We start from the raw sequence: 19,712 nt of genomic DNA, 5'->3' as shown, positions 1-19,712 counted from the left end.
AATTTATTTGTTCCTTAATTGACTTGAAAAGAGTCACCGGATTCTCAAGCGCATATGGTTCTCCAGAACGCTCCCAACAGTCTAACCTCCAGCATTCAGTCTTCTTTGGCTCTTGTCAAGCCCTGTGTCCCACAACCAGCAAACCTTTTTTCGCAACATGTTCGATTTGAGATATATCAAACTCAATCTGGCGACATGACAGATATCTCGACTTCTCGACGGCCAAGCAGCGCCGATTCAGTGTCCTCTGTAGACTCTCATGATCCAAATATCACCTTGAAGCGCGTTGGACTCAACAAAGAATTTGCCATCACCGATGACGGAGCATCTTGTAAGCTGCCAATCACTTCATCCTTCCAACATACGATTTAAGATCATGCACGTGCTGATCAACGCAGATGTCCGCACACACAACTCAAATGGCATCAAGACTGCCTGGAAGAAGGTCGAGTCGCCTCTTGACAACAAACAGTCGACTTCCCAAATGAAGCAGCTCTACCTCGTTCGACACAACCAGGCCGAGGGCGAGCCCTTACACTGGAGCCTCGAGACAGCTGATGTTGAAGGTGGCGATCTGGAAGGAAATGTCTATCAGGTCTCGGGGGACGCCGAGTTCATGGATTACAGACCGAATCAGGTTCGTGCACAGATTTCAAGCTGCGTAACCCACTCAAATCTTGGCTCTAAGAGATATAAGAGGAAGAGAAACTAAGTTCTATTAGGATGGAATCCCTGTGCCCACTCTGAGTAATCCGGACATCCGAGATGTAAGTCATTTCCTTGAGCTCCCTGCTCACTTCACTTGCACCCTGGGAGTCGGACTCATATTGTACGACCCTAATCGGACACTGGCTGACTCTGTATGGTAGTATTTCGTGATCGTGCCCAATCTTACACCTCAGATGGACAACATCGTCAGCAAGATTGCTGCAGCTGAGCCACCTCCTCAGGCAAAGAGCAGGAAGGAGGTCACAGAAAATTGCCAGTACTGGGCCATCAGAGTGATGAAGAAACTGGTCGAGTGCGGAATGGTGGAGCCGCAGAAGGTGATTGACTGCCAGAAGCTCGTGGAGCCTATTCGCAAGTAAAGTAGGTGTCTCTCTCGACCTGTCTTCGCTGGAAGAATCACAAATGGAAAACCGTCTTGCAGAATAGTCTCCAATGGAATAGTCCTTGTGGGATACCTTATCGACGTCAAATCATCAACATAGGTCAAGTAACCAAAACATCCTTCAACAAAATTCAATGCACATCAAAACAAAAACACTGAAATTCCCTTGTATTTTCTCGGCTGGGTTCGCCCCGAACGATTTTCAAGTTGAGTCCCGACAGCCTCTTTTGGTGGATTCAGTGGTCCCACCATCTAAGGCCACGACATTTACCCCAGATTTCGGTGCCGGCTCCGATGTGGGTAAAACGCGGGGTGACAGCGCAATTCCGAGCCGGAAGAGGTGCCGGGTGGGTGGGGACGTTGCCGATTGACCCGCCTTCTTCTAAGCTTCTGACGAGGCAAGCCGAGTGTCTCTTGTACAACATCACACGAAAGCCATCATGAATCGTATCCTGAGCCAAGTAGGTCGTCGGCCCGCTAGCTCCGTGAGAGCAGCTTCGGCAGCAACCTGCCGGGCTTCAGCACCACCCCGATATCTCACAACCTCAGCTTCCCGCCCACTCGCCTCTGTCCAACAGCAGCCTACGACGTCCAGTACACCACACAGAGCACCACCGACCGCAGTCCAGTCCTTAGGCAAGACCAAGTCTGGCCAGGATCTCCGAATCCGCAGCTATCCCCAATTCGCCACCCTCGAGGAGGAACGCCTGTACCGCAAGCAGCACTTGGCAGCAGCATTCCGCGTCTTTGCCGACCGGGGCTACGATGAAGGCGTAGCGGGCCACATCTCGGTGCGCGACCCGATCAAGACGGACCATTTCTGGTTGAACCCGTTGTCGGCCCATTTCTCGCAGATCAAAGTCTCCGACCTGATTCTTGTTGATGAGAACGGCGCCATAGTCGAGGGCAGCGACCCCATCAACACGGCTGCGTTTACCATCCACAGCGCCATCCACCGCGGCCGTCCGGACGTCCACGCCGCATGTCATGCGCACAGCGTCCACGGCAAGGCGTTTAGTGCGTTTGGCCGCGAGCTAGAGATGATCACGCAGGACTCGCTCCGTTTCTATGGCAGTCATGCTGTGTACAGACACTTTGGCGGCGTGGTGGTTGACGCGGAAGAGGGTGCAAGGATTGCAGGTGCCTTGGGTAGTGGGAAAGCTGTCATCCTGCAGAACCACGGTCTCTTGACGGTTGGACAAAGCGTCGATGAAGCTGCGTTCTGGTTCATGTCGCTGGACCGTACTTGTCAGGCCCAGCTGCTGGCTGATGCGGCTGCTGCGGGCGGGTATGAAAAGGTGCTGATTGATGAGGCCGAGTGCGCGTTCTCGGCGCAGAGTGTTGGGGGTCCTGAGAAGGGTTGGCTTGCGTTCCAGCCGTATTATGATGAAGTGCTGGCCAGGACGAAGGGCGATTTCTTGAAGTGAGACTGGTTTGGTGGCGTGCTACCGACATCTGGAGGGCGAAGCGAATAATCAATACAAGAGATCGCTCAAGGCTTCTCAGAAAAAAAAATGCATATTTAGGATGAAATCTCGTTTTTCTTTCACGATTCAGGTATGACATTTCTTCACTCCTGACTGTATGCAAGTGGGATGCAACGATAAAGTCGCCATCAGGGACAATTCTCTAAAAATCTAGTTCTTTATTGCAGCTAAGGTATACATCGTTCAGAGATCATAGGATGTCATATTCTATCTCTCTTGTTGTTACCCTTCGCTTCAATTGATCTATACAACATTATGCATTATTGTCCCACCCCCTTAAGTGTACAGTATATTAATCGCGGGTGGCGACTACGCTTAACAGGAATCACTGAATCCACAAATCAAGACAACGAGATTCATAACAAAGGTGTTATTTTCTAGCTATGGAATTTGCCATCTAATGTGGTCCGAAACATCACATCCTTCGCAGGACTCACGCAGCGTCACACAACCCATAGTTTGGCTGGCACTGCGCGAGGGGTGAGCAGTACGTCGACCCACTTCCACAGTACCCATACTGCGAACAGCACTGCCCGTACGCCCAGCCCAGACACGACTTGTTGTTTCCGCAAGTGCCGTCTGTTGTAGTACTCTGGCCTGGCGGGAGAGTGACAGTGGGGCTCGCACTGGCGCTGCTACTGGTAGAGCTTGTGGTGGTCACCGAGGACGTCGTAGTCGTTACCGAAGACGTAGATGAGCTGCTTGTGGACGACGAAGTCGATGTTGGTACGCCAGGAGTGGTAGATGACGAAGAACCCTCGCATAATCCGTAAGAAGGCTGGCATCCCGAGATTTCTGAGCAGTATGCATCACCCGAGCCGCAATAGCCAAACTGGGAACAACACTGTCCATACGCCCAACCCAGACAAGACTTGTTGTTCCCGCATGTGCCATCTGTCGTGGTGCTCTGGCCAGGTGGGAGGACAACCGTCGGGCTTGCAGTACTGCTGCTGCTGCTGCTACTACTACTGCTGGTGCTAGTACTCGAAGTTGTCGTCGTAACCGTAGAAGAGGAGGAGCTGCTTGTGGTTGTCGTCGAGGTCGTCGAGGTCGCAGAAGTTGTAGTGGACGAGCCCTCGCACACTCCATAGGCTGGTTGACATCCCGAGATATTGGAGCAGTATATGTCCGAGGAGCCACAGTACCCCCACTGTGAGCAGCAGAGGTTGTTGGTGCACCGCGCACCGTTGGCTGCCGCTCCGCACTGAGGGGAGGAGCTCTGGCGCCGTGAAAGGGAGAAGCTTGACAGGTCGCCGCCGTCCAGGACTCCGTTGTAAGCGCGACCTAGCCGTGGTCTTGTATCCGTTGATTTGATGACGGAAGCGGCTCCTTTCCCGAGCAGGAGAAGACCTGTAACGGTGTTCACGAGAGTCAGCCAATGCATCTCGACGTTTATGGCGGGCTTTGAACTATAGGCTCTGTGGAGAGGCAGAACGTGGTCTCTGTTTTGCGATCGGCGGAAGTCCCTTGAACTTTTATATTGAAGGCAGCACCTCTTAGCCAATGCGGATGAAGCTCGAAATTCGGCTCGGTTATTCGGGGTGAATGGGTAGATGTCGCATGCTACGGCGGCTTCTCGGAAGCCAGAACACCAAATCATCCGGAGAGATGTATATGTGGCCTCTGGTGATCGGATCCTAATTTTGGTGACCTTTTCACGGATGAAGGGAAGATGCGAAAACTGAATTTGGATTTATCTGGGATTGAAGTGATCCGCAGGTACCGAATTGAGCATGTTGTGTTGCGTTTTGTGCATGCTCATATATTGCGGGATAAATTGCGGTCCTCCAAATGCAGGAATTGTAGGTCGAGTTACACTGATATGCTTGGGATCCCTGCGGGATGTATAGTTAGTTGCCAATATATTGTGTGCAATGCTGACAAAGTAGGATTGCGGAATCACGGCTTTATCGAAATGTTGTACCTTCCAGACCAGCCGTCATATCAAAAGAATCATTCAGCACAAGCACTGTCTTGATTGCACTAATTTTAGACAGGCTTGGAATGCGACGTCTGTGGTCAATGCTAGGCGCTCCGACAAACGAACACTGGAAGCTGTCGTGTCGTTGATATCTTGCTCCTGGTGAACAGGAGATATCATGATGATCCTACAACGGCTTATCAATTGGTCTAACGCGTGCAGATGCTAAAAGAAAAAAGGGTTATATGGCTACGTATCCACTGTTCTCTCAAGATGCAACATGATGTTCAACGCAGCAGTGGTGGGTAGATGCGATATACGAAACATTCGATCCCTTGAGGTCGACTTCCTCTCATCGGCTTCAACTGAGCTGTACGCAGCGCAATATCGAACGAGCTCCTTTTCAGTATCTGGCTATGGCCTGGCGCATCCTCCTTTTGCCCAGGCAGTGCTGAATACAACCAGGTGGTATTGCATGGCATCGTTGCCCATCCATACATGTCAGTTTTAGATAGCATAACATGGTCAAGGGAGAATCCTCCTGAATTGCCGTTCACACGCTCATAGTACATGTACTCACAGCCTTACATATCCAGCATACCTTTATGTCCTACGGTGGACATCGTATTCTGCAACATCAAGCTACGTGACAACTCACAAGTACCTGGGAATAGACAAACTGATAAATAATTTGCGGCTATCTAACCAATATTATCACATTGTCGGCCGATTTGAGGCTAGCCACACCCCTTTGAATTCGTCTCCAGGCGATCAGCCGTACATAGCTTGCAGGAACACCAAGGTTTTGTCCAAGGAAAATGATGAGCGCATACGAATGGGAGCGGAAGAACTTGCCTCTGTGGCCAAATGCCGTCTTCCAGATAATTCTACAAAATACACACATTGAAATACAATACCATAGAAAAGTATTGAGTTTTCTGACTTAGAGATTGACCCGCAAGCAATCCCATATCGGATCTACTCCACGTATCACCCGTCACGTTTTGTCATCATCTGCGGCCTGCGATCCATCATTGGCATTCCCAACGTTGCGTCACAACCGTCAGGGGTTCGAGCCAGGGGTGGGGTTAGGCCTGAGAGACCTTGAGAGTTGACGAATGGTGCAACAATGAGCACTCATTGGCAGAAAAATGTTCCATCTATACTGCAACATACATCTTAGAATGAAAGATTGTGTTGTACTGTGTCAAAAGGGGGTTATGCTCCGCCTCCAGTCTTGTTGTGAGAGAGGAGTTATTGTTTCGTGCCTCCGAACAGTTAAAGGCTATAGCCGAACACAGTTGTCGCATTGCCATTTCTACTTGAACAGACATCTGGAAGCCCAGTCCTAGGACAAATGAATAGGTAACGATGCCAGACCTAATTTGATGCGGGAAATGATCTGTTCAGCACAAAGTGTATGTGGGGGGTTCTGACAAACGGATTGAGCAAGCTCATCCACTCCATATCAACTCGACCCAATTCGGATCTGAACCACATTGTAAGAATCACAAGGGCAGTGGGCAGATCTGACTCATACTACCCTTGGGGCAAGAACAAGGCTTTTAGGGCCCTCCTTGCCGAGCGTGATAGGGGCGATCTGCCAGGCAGCATCTGTCTGTTGGTGGCCGAGTCTGGGGCAAGGTTTGAATGTTAGACTCCATGGGCATGGCGAAAGCAGACCCTGAAAAGAGGAAAGGGTTCATTATGTAATACCGAGTGCGCGGCACCAACGGCTTGAAATGCAGAGGCCCGTTGGCCCGGCTCAGGGATGTGACCTTGGACTACGACAACTCTCCCAAGTTGTCTGTTTATCTGCACACCTCATCCCGGGTGATACCGATTCTCAAGAAAGAAGACGGTGGCTTGGTTGTTGACTATCTCCTGTATGTTTAGATGGTAAGGTGAATCGCAGAGTTTCGACTTCAATTCATCTCATTCAGCACCTTGCCGACAAAGCCCAAAGGTCAGCGTGGCTCTTTTGCTACTAGAAATCCTGTTCTCATTCTATCACCTGATCAATTTTTGAGGATAATTCATATCTAAAAAGTCGGCCCGCATGATGGGTTTCTTTCATAATTGCCAGCCGAAACGGCGTTTCAATTCTTACACCAGCGAGAGCTTTCCCCGAGGACCTACGACGTGGCGCACCATCGATTGGGACCAGCGCCGGTATATCTCGACGAGTATCCCCGAGGAGGTTGACATTGGTGGTGGCGATGAAGAAGTGGAAGAGCGAATCACCCAAGCTCTGGCTGACCTCGTCGACCAGCTTGACCCCGATGTTAACCTCGTGAACTTCTCGATCGACGGTCATCTTATCTCGACCTCGTCGGATTCAAGAGACGACTCCGCTCTGACGCCTCTTTATTGCCCCGTCGAAATGATACCGGAGAATTACATGCGCGGTCGTGTTGTCTCAAGGGATGACCTTGTTGAGATTGAGAGACTGTCCCCGTGTGTGGATCTTATCACTTATAGATCCCAGCCCGGATCAAGGGCCGTGTTCAAGTATCAGTTCCACCATGAGCAAGCACTGAGGAACTGGCACGAGCTCAACTGCTGGCTGAGGCTCAGCGGGCACCCAAATATTGTGCCCTTTGACTGTGTGGTTACGGATTACGAAAACGTCCCGAATTACGGCACTATCCAAGTTGTCGTTGGCTTCACATCAGTATTCGTACCAGGCATGACACTGCAGGATAACCCTTTCAGACTCTTCAAACTGAAGCATCTCGAACAGCTCATAGAGGTGGTCGACTATTTGAACCTAAAATTTGGCATTGTCCACGGAGACATAGCACCTCGAAACCTCGTCATCAATCCTGTCACGGAAGTGCTACAGATTTTTGACTTTAGTTGTGCTGCAAAGCTTGGATGGAAGGGCGCTATGAAAGATTTTCGGCTTTTCAACAACTCGGGCAGCTTCAAGATCGATCTCATGGGCGTCGTAGCCACCGTGTATGAGGTCATTACCCAAGATACCCAGCTCGCAGAGCAGGTTCTCCTTGGCGCGGATATATCCACGATCGAGGAGAGGAAATGGACCAAGCACCCTGAAGTGCGTCTCGACAGAGACATCGAACACTATCGGCGGACCCTTCGAGGCTGGCTGCACCGGCGAAATCAGCCAGAAAATTTGATCACACACTACACACAGGCCCCGAGGCCCCTGGAGTGGCCGCAGTCCTGGCGACCGGAAGTTCCGTGGCTAGATGAAGATGGAAAACCGATTGGAGAAGCCAGACCAAGTAGCTTTGTGCCGCGGGCTGGGCTCAGAGCCGCGGGCCTCAAGTTCGTCGAGTGGGAGCGGCCTGCCCACAACAAGATCCCGGATGGCTTCCGCGTACTTGCAAATGGGACGCTGGTTGCGCAGACGGATTTAGACTAGATGGTCGGGAACTACCTACGCGTAAGGTTACTTTTGCAGAAAGGTGTGAAAAATTAAATATGGTTAGCCTCGGCTCACATGATGTTGAAATTGGCGAAGGGATCATTGCAAAAGGTCAGCAGACTACTTCCAAGTAAAGTTGCCTTCATTGTCACTGAAGTCGAAAGAGTCTGCAGCTAGCCCAAGTGCAATTACTGGATTGTCCAATCTCCCTTTGCAGTTAGTGGAACATTATAGAAGGCCTTCAAAGTCTCTCCTGTTCGGGAAATTTCTGCCATTAAAGTAGACAGCCTCGTCTGTTGTTATCAAGGTGCGGTATACATTAGGCCGCCTCTGAGTGGTATTCAAAGTTTTCTGTGCAAATGATGGATCCCATGCTTCCGTGCCACAAAAATGAATGCTGCACTACACAGACTGAGAAATGGTAGGAGGCTGCCAAGGAGCAAGCTGCCAAAAATGAACTTGTCGAGTTCCTTGATCAGACCAAGAGGAACGTATAACGGTATGGTTATGCAGCTCGCGTCACAAATGGATGCGTACCATTGAAACCTGTGAGCCACGTGGTCTTGTGAAATAACCAATCTGTACGGGAATTGGGGATTGAGAATTGCATGTGTGTTCAGCAGATCCTATGGATGATGCTTGTTTGAGGCGTCTTGGTACCTCTTCAAGAAGAAAACCCTACATTCTCGGTACTCTCTCCATCTTTTCGTGAGATCGATGACTTTAAGTGGAAACGATCACTAGAATAACCTCCTGTTAACCTAGATGGTTGTGCCTTGTGCATTTACATGAAGATACAGCCTGCGAGCGGTCATCCAAACGTCCAGTCTGGATAGACGACACAAATGTTGGACGCTGTCCATTTTTGAGCTAAAACTGGGTTCTATAGCTTTAATTCAAAGTCATCTTGATTTCAACCACCCCTGCTGCACGAAAGGTATCGCGAAAGAATCAATTCCCCAGTCAAATGATGAACAAAGCCACCTTGCTCATGGCTACCATTTGGAGCAACCATAAACTCAGCCGTATTCTTATGCTTGCCGAGTTTCCCAGTCGCCCATATATTGTCCAATAAGCTGACGATTCGCTGTGTCATCGGATGTCCCTGTCAATGTGATGATTTTAATCGCCGCTCCAGAATATTTCGGCCGTGGCAGTACTCACAGCACTTCACTTCGACCCTAGCAACATGGAAGCACAGCTCCACGTAGCAGTACAAGTTCCCTTCGGGGTCTCTTGCTGGCTCTGCAAGGTCGCAGGAGACCTTGGCAATGAAATCTTCTGAGGAACGAGTTAGTTCCATTGTCAAGTCAAGGCAAAAGGGACAGATAATGCCCTCATACCGCGGCTTGGAAATCGCGAAGGCTTGACCTCATTCGAGACCACGAACTCGACCAACAAATTGTGCGCGCCTATCTCGAAGGTATGTAGTAGGGTCGGCGGCTCACTTGGTCTGGGCTGGTTCTGTTTCATGTCAGTAAATCTGGGGAGCAGAGAGAGAAGTTTTCTCACCTTCCTAACCAGCCAGCTCACTTGCTCAACATAGCGCCTCCCTTCACTATTGTGCAAATGATTGCCATACTTTGCTAGAAAGTGTCTTGGTTTCCAGCCCTTATACGGCTTTCTCTGCAAGATACCGTAGCTTCCATTGCACCTGGCCGCACGCCATATCCCCAACACTCTGTTCTCGACGAGCCCCCGACAAACGCACATTTGCGGGTGGGTCAAGGTGTGCACCTTGGGCACTGATACTCCGCTTCCAGCTCCGGGGCTCTTGGATAGAAACTCTTCAATCTTATACTTGATGTATGCGGATGAACCGAGTCCACCAGATAGGAGTATTAGATTTATGTCTGTCGCGGTAGAGCTATCCGAGCCCTGTCGATCCCCGCGATGCAGCAACTGATCACGATGACGATTTATGAGCTTGATCATCCCAGGAAGAGTCTCAGGGCGCCCCTTGATCAATACTTCCCGGTCTTCAAGGACGGCCTCGTCGAAAATATTCGCCAACTCGAGGCTATTTATCTGAATAATCAGTCTGTTTTCTTGTCTCCAGGGCTCCGAGGGCAGGAAGGACAAATTTAGGACAAATGTAAAACGCTCGTACAAATCGAACTTCAGCTGATTGTTCATAACATCGTCTCCAGCAAGCACATCAGGAACACCTGTCAGTCCTAAATCTGCGCTGGATAGTGGCACAGTGAAATACTCTCCGTTCCTGATCTTAGTCATGTCCAAGCTTTTCTTGTTGTTCTGGAAATCAGGTGTTTCCCGCATTTCGCGACTCATCTTGGTGGTATCCCAAATCTCAGTCAGGTGGTTGTCATGAGCTAACTTCCTTAACTTGTCTCTGGCGAGGCGTTCAAAAGATCTGTCGATACGGGATGAGCCTAGCTTCTCCCCCACAGGAGCGCTTAGAGGGTCGATGGTAATTTCGCCGGTTTGCGACGGTCTCTTATCTAGGAGGCAGATGTCCTAGTCAAGGTCAGGTCTCTCATGTTGGAACATACAGATCGCGAGTGTTGTGAATAGTCATAAACATTCCCGGGTAATCAAAATGGACGGGGGCAGTGGCCATACCGTTGTACCGCCACCTGCGTCAACCATCAGCACCTTGTGCCCATCCTATCAATGGTCAGAATATCGTCAGCCATTAAATTCTGCTCGTAATACAGAGCACAAAGACATACCTGGATATAATGACTGTCATCATTACTTGATAAGCAGAACGCAGCTGCTGCCTCGGGCTCTGTAAGACCAATCATCACCTTGTGATGATTTTGATCCCCAAACCCAGCTTCCTTCACAACCGCTCTGAATCTTTCGGTTATGTTATCAAGCGTCTCGGTCAGCCTATTCCAAGTGGCCGGAACGCTGAAGATGAACTCGATGCAAGCGTCTTCCCAGTTCGGCCCGTCCTTCAACATCTCCGAAGCCAAATTTTTGATAGCCACATATATCTTTGTCAGCAAATGTCGGTAAAGAATGAATGTGTCGGTGCTGGAGGAATGTGTGTTGGATGTTCCTTGGGTCTTCCCAGGCTCTTCAGGGGAATAGGGGAGATTGCCCGGAAAATGTTCTTTGAACCATTCGTAAGCTCTGAGCTGTCCTCTCTGATGTTTTTTCATGAAGCCGATCTGTTTAGGTGCATCGTCCAATAAACCATGTTCCTTCTCGTAATACAGGATCGTCGGAACGTAGTCAGTTGCATTCTCGGCGCCCCCGAGGTCCGTCCAACTTTGAAAATTGCACACTCTGTACTCTCCGCTCTCATGAATAGCATAGGCGACTTTAGTGACTGTATTCTTTCACCCTCAGCAAGATGGGTGGTAGCAGAATGGATGGGCAATACATACAGCACATGCCAACATCTATGCCGAACATCACATCGGGCTCGGAAAACGCCTCCTTGCGCCTGGATAGACTTGCTAGGTGCGATAATTTCTCCATCTTGGCTATCGTCTGTACAGTCAAACAAAGAAAAAGTGACGCGATCAGTACAACGCGCTTGATCGAGGAGATTGGTGAAGAGATAGGTCTACATGGGGACGTTGGTGCGGGTTGTAGGAAAGTCCTTGCCACGTCAGCCTCTTTTTTTTCTGGACCTTTGAAGCAGGCTCTCACAAGAATGTGACCTTGGATCACGATATTCATTTGCATTAAGCAATATCTTTGGGGGCTAGATTATCCTGGTACACATGCACGAGAACGGCGGCTGAGTGTCCAGAACTCTGTGTGACACTGCAATATTTCTGACCACCCTCGCTTATCAAGAAGGCAAGGTTTCGTGCATTTTCATGACAGCCTATAAAAGACATTCTAAAACACATCATCACCTTATAGGGCCTGACAGTGTGGCTTGAAAGATTGCTTTTCACCCCCACCTGAGGAATCGGTAGCGAAACCTGATGTCGCACTGCATCAATGCAAACCCCAGTCTTGTGGCCCATCTTGTTCAGTACAGTATAAAGGTGGAATGATCTACTGTGGAGGCTCTTCGGACTCGTTGTGTGACCTCAAAGCCAGAAACGGGGGGTTTCTGATCCCCAACCTTTCTACTCCAGAGATCTTGTATCCATTCTCTTCTGATGTCCCCTCAGAAATCTTCATCTGTATCAGCTCCCTAGAAAAGCTAAATCAACAAGTTCATGCCCGTCTTAAACAAGTACATCCATGACAGCGGCAAATCCTGAATAATCATTATTCCCTTCCCTCCCCTTCTCTGTTGCAACACCTGCCTTCTGTATGAGTGACGCAGCAGGCAGCCCGGCTGCGACATGCAGCGCGGCTTCGACAAGCATCCTGACTTCGACAAGTATCCTGACTTCGACAAGTATCCTGACTTCGACAAGCATCCTGAATTCGATAAGCACCCTGACTGTGACAAGTAGCTCGACTTCCAGCAATGTCAGTACGAATGGGAGTAACAGCTCTTGCAATTGCACATACTCCAAGGGCACTGCCGCCGGAATTGGTGTCGGCTCTGCGTTTGCTGGAGCGCTCGTTGCACTGTTCATGGGTTTCATTTGGCTCAAGACACGACGACGATCTCCGGAACAGAGGAAAACGCGAAAGCTTTCCAACAGTTATTCCTTTCCCCGATACGCAGCCAGACCCGCGACCAGCACCTTATCTGCTGCACTTGAGCGTCTGGAAGACGCTCTGCCCCAGGCTCTAACCCACGCAGACCTAGCAAAGGAAGCATCACAGCTCGAAACTGCCATTCGGAACTACCTGGACAATTATATTGACTGGGATGGCTCACCGAAGTCTCCGCCTCTAGATGACGATCGACTGAGCGAGCTCGCCGGGGGTCTCAGCGTGGATTGGAAGCAGAAGTTGCACAGTAGGAGCAGTCGATCTATCACGCTTCGCATGTTTGTTGCTCGATTCCTGGCTGCTAGAGTTGATGTAGCAGGCGCACCGGCATCCACACTACTGCCTCCCGAAGTGATGAGAACATACCAGGCTATCATGAGCGGGCAAAAAAAGAATCGTAAGTATCAGTCTCAATGAATTGGTGCAAACTTTTGTGACTGTGTGTTGGGGAAGTAGAAATATTGACATTCAACATCACTACACAACAGGCAATACACCGGCATTTCAACACACATGGCGCGCCATGACATCTTACCTCGTTTCCAACACGTATACTCCAGATAGAGTAGCCGTAGTTCCCCATAATCGACTATACGAAGCAGTCAATCGTGAAGCAGCAAACATCAGAGAGGCGCTGGCCCCTTTACGATACAGGCGAAAGGGCACCGAGGAGAGGGAGACTGATGTACTTCGGGAGCTCGTTGCGAAGGCTGCACTACTTGGACTTCACATGTTTTCCCAAAGAAATGTTACTGAATTCTTCTGGCGTCGGAAGGTCGAGGTGTTCCCGGGGCTGAGGCAGAAGTCTCTGCCGCCCGAGGCCATGGACGCAGCCTCTTGGGGGACCATTCGAGAGCCTCAGCTATAGACTATTTGATCGATTCGTCAAATGGCTTTCATGAAAAGGCTCAGCTGTCCATTTACCAGTGCCAGAGATATCAATGATACATGGTAGATGCCCAAATACTCCCAAAGTCGTCTGTCCAGGACATTCATTATGTTATCCCGGGGTTGATGTTTCCCTTGGAGTTACTACGGCCACGCTCTGGCTCGTGTCCTGTCCCTCTGATCCTGATGACAGAGTCCTGAACCGATGGAGCTGCGTCCTATTTAGCGTGAGCTCACCTTGTCGAAGGGCTATTTGTTGCATGAATCCCGCGGCCCCCATCAAGCTTGCGTGGGCCAGGCTCAGGTCTGCTCGCAAGTTGTTAATGCCCTCGGTGTCCTTCTTGCTGGGAGTGACCACGTTCGCAATTTTGGTCTGTAGGTCGCTCGCACTTCCTTTGAGTAGAGACAGTGGCTGCGTCCCGGGCATCTTGGATTCGATGTGCTTGTTTACAAGATGGAGTGCTTCGGAGGCTGCTCGGCGCACCTCGTCGATCCAATCAGCGTGGTACGCAGGATAGGTGTTCAAGGTGAGCTGGACTTCTTCTTGCAGGCGAGTGACATAATCGAGGTCCCGCTCAACATTACGGCAAATTTTTAGGAGAATTTTGGCCGACGGAGGCGTTGTTGCTGCCGAGTGTGATAGTAACGCGGACAAAAGTGAAATGCTCGGATAAGGCCCAAGGTGTAGGGAGGAAGGTTGAGACTGGTTGGGGTCCATGATACCCGTTGCTTGATCAAGAAGGCATGACTTCAAAGCCTATTTTTATCAGAATCGTGGGAGGAGATCTAAAATTCGAAGGCTTTCTTGCTTGGGTCAGGACTGCATCTACGATTTATACATCTTTGGTGGCGCATGAGCACACCTTTTTGTCCCAGCTCAGTAGCACAACATGGAGGTTCAGCTGACTGTGCCTTTTTCCGGCCCCTTGTGGCACTATAAGCTCCATTCGCTACCAAATCCACTGGAATGTTCGCAATGATGGGCTACATGTACCTTTACACATTACAAGGACTGAATCGCCCCTGAAACAGCCCCCGAAATGCTTGATGCCACTACAGCCCCCAGAATTGGAACAACCAGCTCTCCCACCTTCTTCATCCACAGCACGATTTTGTTCCACCTATCAGTTTTCGTCTCTATCTCTTCTCGTAGATGTTCCTCCTTAGTCCTGGCCGCCTCCATATCAGCCAGCTCCCGCATGATCTTCTCTCGTAGCTCCGCTTGCTCCTGCGCCGTCCCAGCGCCGGACATCTGGGCTTCGAGCGCCTTCACCGCCTGGTCTTTCTCCTCGCCCAATTTATGAGCCAGATGCATCTCCTCCTCTGCCCTTTTCAGCTCCTCTAATATACGACTCATCTCGATTCGATACTTTTCATCGGTCTCGGCAAGCAGCCGGTGAAAATCCACTTTCAGCGCCTCTTGGCTCTGCTCCGCCATGAGACGCTGCTTTTCGAGCAGGAGCCGTTGCTCGACGAGCGACTGCTGCCACTCGATGTCCTTCGACGCCATTGCTTCCTTATTCTCCTCCTGTATGCGTCGAAGCTCATTCTCCATCTTCTCCCGCAGCTCACTCAGCTCTCGATTCACCTCCTGGCCTGCTGAAGTGTTCACAAGTCTCTTGCCCTCGTCCACCAGCTCTCGCTGGATTTTCAGAGATACGACTCCATGCCTAGAACGTGCTAATAGCAGGTGCTCAATAATTTCATGCGCCGAGACAGAGTCACCCAGCCAACGCATGACAGAGCTTCCTCGCTCCTTCATTGTGCTCCAGAATCCGCCCTCAGCGACAAGTTCTCTCTCACGTCCGAGAGCTTTCTCATGGTCTTCTTTGCCCCACATGCTGGTAGCTAGCACAACATGTTTGTAGGCATCCTCACCACACAATTCTTTGAACATACGCAGATTTCTAAGGGCAGACCCTGAGATGCGGTTGTCTGATATACGGTGAAGATATATGATGCCGCTCAGTTTGACCTTTGTCTGATAGGTGGAGGACAAGAAGGAGGCAATCTCTCGGAGCACCTCGGCATCAGATGCATGGGTATCATCAAAGCCAGGCGTATCGATCAAGTGAATGGTGCCGTGAACCTTGTGATGGAATTGATATACGTCGGTGAGCTTGGTCTCTTTGGGAAGATGACCAAATTAGTCTTCCCATCTCACTAATGTATGACAATTGTATCTCTTAGCTCACCAGACTGGAGCCCATGGCCAACAACAGGCACAGCCCCGGAGTCGTCGCCGATTAATTTCGAGATGAGGGTGCTCTTGCCAGCTCCTGTAACGCCCATGACAGCCATGATGATATCACCCTCACTATGTGACATAGTATTTAGTCTCTATTACACAATAAGTAAGGACTTCATGCAAAACTTACTTGAACTGCTGGGCTGCGTTTGCATGGGAGGCTGTGCGCCAGAAAGATTCATTGTTGCTATCCATCGGATGAATAGATTGGGAAGGGCTGCGAATAGAATGAATCTGTACTTGATTGATGATGGAATCGTGTTCGAAATTTTAGACGGCCGGCTTTAGATGGAAGAGATGTTGCCAATGCAGCTAGATACATTTGCCTTTATCAATTGATCTCACTGCGGCTCTTGCGCCTGTGGGATGCAAAAGCCTTCTCGTCGCCCAAGTTACTTCAGGAATGTGCGTACCGTTGAAATGTTCAAGATACTCCACAGCTCGTCCCTGTCTCCCTTCCCGGCCCCACCAAACGCCATCTTCCAGACCTCTAGCGGCCGCCGCGGACAGTGGTCGAGACCGCGGAGTGATCCGAATTGACGCCACATTTAATGGAATCCGAGACCAGTATTTTATTCCCAAAAGAACACAGTACGGTCGTCCATGCTCAAATGGCGCGATGGGCAGACCGGTGCCTGTGCGTGCATGCTTATCTTGCCCCTGCTTGAGATGAGCTGAATATCAAGAGACGAATCAAAGCTCATTGAATGGGCCTGTGCTGTTCCACTGCGTGCTTTCGAGACCGGGACCGTGAGCAGTTCCGGGTGTAGCATCAATATCACCAAGGCCCCCACTAGCTGCAGTACCACTTGAACAGTTTCACTACAGCAGACAGTCTATATTCCCTACGCAAGCCGAGACTAAGCGATGATCCAAGCCATAAGTATCACCGGCAAGTTGAACTGTGTATTCAGGAGGTAGCAAAGATGAGGCTCCGGCATTTGAATACTTCTCGTGTTAATTCAGCTCGTTTCCGTCCTACCCCACCTTTCACCGATACAATCTCTGCCCAATCACCGTGGATGCTGTACAGCCTTGCGGTCTCTGGTCTTTTGTGTGTCCTTCCTAAATGAAAGGAACCTTTACCAGGATTCCCCCTTGCTTTGACAAATCGAAGACTCTCGCATTGGACTGTTGTTGCGTCCGGCGCATGTGGTCAAAGCTTGTGATTGAGAGTGGACCATCATACCCACAGCCTGTTCATGCTTCCCTTGGTATTTTGCATGCAAATTGAAGCTGGTCGGTGGCATTCTGATACGTGTCATCTGTTGTTGAGAGACTGTACAGTTCGAAATGTCCATGATGATTGAAGACGACGAACTACCACAGCCAGATCCTCCCACCCAAGTTGACTTGTCAGAGATCCGCAATGGACAAGAGCCTCGTGAGACGGATATATTCGTTGCGGTTATGGGTGTTACCGGTGCTGGCAAAAGCACCCTCATTTCGCATTTGGTGTCAGGAGGTGTTGGCCCTGAGATCGGGAGAAGTCTTTCATCTTGTTCGTTCCAGTCATTCAATTAACCGCTTTTCCATCATCACCGTGCTGATCCTTCTTGCATCATACAAGGTACTAGGGACTGTGCTGTCTACCGATTTGCCCACTCGGAGTGCACAAATATTTACCTAGTTGACACTCCGGGGTTCGACGACACGAACATGACAGACGCCGACGTTCTGAGACAACTAGCTGACTGGCTATCAATCACATATGCCAATGGCATTAGGTTGCATGGAATACTCTACCTTCATCGCATTAGCGATGTACGAATGCAGGGCTCTGCCAGGAAGAATCTCGTCATGTTCAATAAGCTTTGCGGAGAGCATGCTCTGCGCAAAGTTGTATTGGTCACGACCATGTGGGAGAGCCTCAAAAGTCAGGATGATGGCGAGAAAAGAGAAGAAGAGCTTAGAAACACGGATGAATATTGGGGTTGGATGTCAACGAGAGGGAGTAGGATCGAGAGGCACACGAATGACGCGCAGTCTGCCAGAAGACTGGTCGAGATGTTCGTACCGTCCGTCGCGGGGAGGGCGCCTGAAGAAGTGGCACTCACGATTCAGAAGGAGATTGCTGATCAGAATAAGTTGCTTGAGGACACCGAAGCCGGAGAGATGGTTCGTGACAACATTGAAAAGGAGAGAACTCGTATCAATCAAGCCCTGGAAGAGTATCGCCAAAGCGCTCGAGAAGCTAGGCTGGAGAGGGATACTAGACGGCATCAAGACCTCCAAGATATCATGGCGGATACACAGGAGCAACAAGAATTGCTGCGCCGTAACCAGGAGGCGTTGTCCGCGAATATGGAACAAATGATAAGAACGAAGTATGACCAAGCTGTCGCTGAGATAGAAGACGAGAAGTTGAGGAGGCTCTCAACTCAATACAGTGTCAGGAGTGGAAGCAACACTGATATTGGCACCCTACAGACTGCAGCCTCAGAGAGTGCTGCTCAGCACGACAGGCATCCCAGTCTTGTACCGCTTCAAACACACTCTGCCTTCAAGGCCAGTCAGCTTCTTAGCCTCAGCCTGAGGGGTCGTCATTGCTCGTTTCTCGGACCAGCTTACACCAAGTCGTGAGTCTAGTCCAGTCGAAGTTTGTCATGCATGCGGTCTTGCAGGCTAATGTCTTCCCTCATTAAGTTACCTACCCGATTCGACAAGAAACAGCTTGGTTCGACTCGAGAAGTCGTTCACCAACAGAATCAGCATCAAGCACATCGTTCTTGGAGAGGGCCTGTCGTATTATACGCACTACCACAAAGGCAGTATATTTCCCCGATGCTACTGTGAGTCCTGTAGGCACTTAATCAAGCATCTGCACAACATTTTTCTAGTCCGCCATTGTATCGAATGCGACTACTGACGAGTTTCAAATCTGACTAGACCATGGTGCCATTCGAGCACAGTATCCTCAACTGTGGTCATTCCTCAGCAGAGATCGGAATACACGATGCCCGGATTGCATTTCCCTCGGACCAGAGGGTAGTTACTTCATCAATGTTGCAGGGAGGAAGTCATTCCAATGCCACCCCAGTACGGAGATCACCTTCCCCCTGCAAGACATCAAGCGTCTCTGGTGGGGACTTGGGGGATCTTACGTTGCTGAGCTACAGGACAACAGCGTGAGCGTAGATTTACGCGGTGCTTACAGCGGATTAGAAAGCTTGATACTGCAAAGTACTGGTAGCAGAATCAAGGTAAGCCCCAGATGCATCTGATGACACAATTTATTTCGCAGTACTGAGCCAGAAGGTGCAGGAATTGGCGTTGAACATTACGGATGGTACCTCTTTCGTGCTCATCCTTGCTGGCGGAGAGTGTTATCACAGTGGCACAGACGACATTGTCATGAATTGTTTTGAAGAGTACACAGCACGACATAAGAAACGGGATTAGGCGTGGCCTATGACTCCACAGGCCCTAATACTGCATGTGGTAAAGGCATTCATGATACAGTTTGTCCTTAGTCACAGTGAGTTTGACTTGCATAGCACTCGGGTCATTTTGAGCATGTTCATTTGAATTTTTTCATGCGTTCCAGCCAAAGGTGTAAATCAGCTCCATCACACCCATAAGGGCTTTTAGTATAATGGAATGGGAAATCCGTAGCCGTCAGTGTAAAGGAATTGGTTTCATATGCCGCTCAGTTGGGTCCACTTGAATGGAATTGATATGATCTATTCCCTCCCTGGGAGAGGGTAAATCAAATCCACACTGCCTATGCGACTGACATCGTCGACTGCTGTTTAGGCAGCTAGATTGGTAAACATACGCGAGAGGAGACTGCTCTCAGGCGAGACTCCAGTCCCAAAATAAGATAGAGTTACTCGTCCGGCTGACTTCCTGGGGAAAGTGGTCTCGACCCCTTGGCAATCATGGGCCTCAGTGATATCAAAAGGTAGTTCAAAAGAACATCAAATCCAAATTCAAGATGAAGCCTGTACAGGTTGATCACTAGGACTCAGCGGTGCCTATCGAGGCGCTGTTGTACCTCGCCCCAGCCGGCGGTTTTGAGAGAATATTTTTTGAAGTAATTCAGAATCGATCTAATGTCA

General features: G+C 49.9%; 9 protein-coding genes across 9 annotated transcripts; 5 read left to right on the top strand and 4 right to left on the bottom strand.

Annotated features, from left to right (window-relative positions):
- Positions 1-195: 195 nt before the first annotated feature.
- On the top strand, positions 196-1,088 carry J7T55_009957 (uncharacterized protein; the record flags this gene model as incomplete). Its single annotated transcript, XM_053143926.1, has 3 exons — positions 196-331; positions 399-637; positions 870-1,088. The coding sequence occupies 3 exons, from the start codon at positions 196-198 to the stop codon at positions 1,086-1,088; spliced, it is 594 nt and encodes a 197-aa protein (XP_052993475.1).
- A 463-nt stretch (positions 1,089-1,551) lies between these two features.
- Positions 1,552-2,538, top strand: J7T55_009956 (uncharacterized protein; the record flags this gene model as incomplete). The annotated part of the gene is made up of 1 exon (XM_053143925.1): positions 1,552-2,538. One exon carries the CDS (start codon positions 1,552-1,554, stop codon positions 2,536-2,538), a length of 987 nt encoding a protein of 328 aa, XP_052993474.1.
- Positions 2,539-3,233: 695 nt separating this feature from the next.
- Positions 3,234-3,982, bottom strand: J7T55_009955 (uncharacterized protein; the record flags this gene model as incomplete). Its single annotated transcript, XM_053143924.1, has 2 exons — positions 3,234-3,393; positions 3,471-3,982. 2 exons carry the CDS (start codon positions 3,980-3,982, stop codon positions 3,234-3,236), a joined length of 672 nt encoding a protein of 223 aa, XP_052993473.1.
- An 817-nt stretch (positions 3,983-4,799) lies between these two features.
- On the top strand, positions 4,800-7,910 carry J7T55_009954 (uncharacterized protein; the record flags this gene model as incomplete). Its single annotated transcript, XM_053143923.1, has 6 exons — positions 4,800-5,019; positions 5,287-5,391; positions 5,467-5,588; positions 5,973-6,163; positions 6,268-6,405; positions 6,635-7,910. 6 exons carry the CDS (start codon positions 4,800-4,802, stop codon positions 7,908-7,910), a joined length of 2,052 nt encoding a protein of 683 aa, XP_052993472.1.
- Positions 7,911-8,876: 966 nt separating this feature from the next.
- J7T55_009953 (uncharacterized protein) lies at positions 8,877-11,366 on the bottom strand (the record flags this gene model as incomplete). Its single annotated transcript, XM_053143922.1, has 9 exons — positions 8,877-8,908; positions 9,078-9,194; positions 9,257-9,377; positions 9,447-9,471; positions 9,625-9,933; positions 10,024-10,391; positions 10,497-10,541; positions 10,607-11,214; positions 11,273-11,366. 9 exons carry the CDS (start codon positions 11,364-11,366, stop codon positions 8,877-8,879), a joined length of 1,719 nt encoding a protein of 572 aa, XP_052993471.1.
- A 795-nt stretch (positions 11,367-12,161) lies between these two features.
- Positions 12,162-13,383, top strand: J7T55_009952 (uncharacterized protein; the record flags this gene model as incomplete). The annotated part of the gene is made up of 2 exons (XM_053143921.1): positions 12,162-12,912; positions 13,004-13,383. The coding sequence occupies 2 exons, from the start codon at positions 12,162-12,164 to the stop codon at positions 13,381-13,383; spliced, it is 1,131 nt and encodes a 376-aa protein (XP_052993470.1).
- A 132-nt stretch (positions 13,384-13,515) lies between these two features.
- Positions 13,516-14,121, bottom strand: J7T55_009951 (uncharacterized protein; the record flags this gene model as incomplete). The annotated part of the gene is made up of 1 exon (XM_053143919.1): positions 13,516-14,121. The coding sequence occupies one exon, from the start codon at positions 14,119-14,121 to the stop codon at positions 13,516-13,518; it is 606 nt and encodes a 201-aa protein (XP_052993469.1).
- Positions 14,122-14,406: 285 nt separating this feature from the next.
- Positions 14,407-16,199, bottom strand: J7T55_009950 (uncharacterized protein; the record flags this gene model as incomplete). Its single annotated transcript, XM_053143918.1, has 4 exons — positions 14,407-15,530; positions 15,599-15,720; positions 15,782-15,885; positions 16,065-16,199. 4 exons carry the CDS (start codon positions 16,197-16,199, stop codon positions 14,407-14,409), a joined length of 1,485 nt encoding a protein of 494 aa, XP_052993468.1.
- A 745-nt stretch (positions 16,200-16,944) lies between these two features.
- Positions 16,945-19,053, top strand: J7T55_009949 (aldo keto reductase; the record flags this gene model as incomplete). Its single annotated transcript, XM_053143917.1, has 5 exons — positions 16,945-17,152; positions 17,318-18,230; positions 18,298-18,443; positions 18,541-18,779; positions 18,907-19,053. The coding sequence occupies 5 exons, from the start codon at positions 16,945-16,947 to the stop codon at positions 19,051-19,053; spliced, it is 1,653 nt and encodes a 550-aa protein (XP_052993467.1).
- Between the last annotated feature and the right edge of the window lie 659 nt (positions 19,054-19,712).

The sequence above is a fragment of the Diaporthe amygdali genome (genome assembly GCF_026229845.1).
Source record: "Diaporthe amygdali strain CAA958 chromosome Unknown NODE_15_length_991109_cov_64_707514, whole genome shotgun sequence".
Lineage (NCBI taxonomy): Eukaryota > Fungi > Ascomycota > Sordariomycetes > Diaporthales > Diaporthaceae > Diaporthe > Diaporthe amygdali.
The sequence above is the reverse complement of the archived record's forward strand: the minus strand, read 5'-3'. Positions and strand labels throughout refer to the sequence as shown.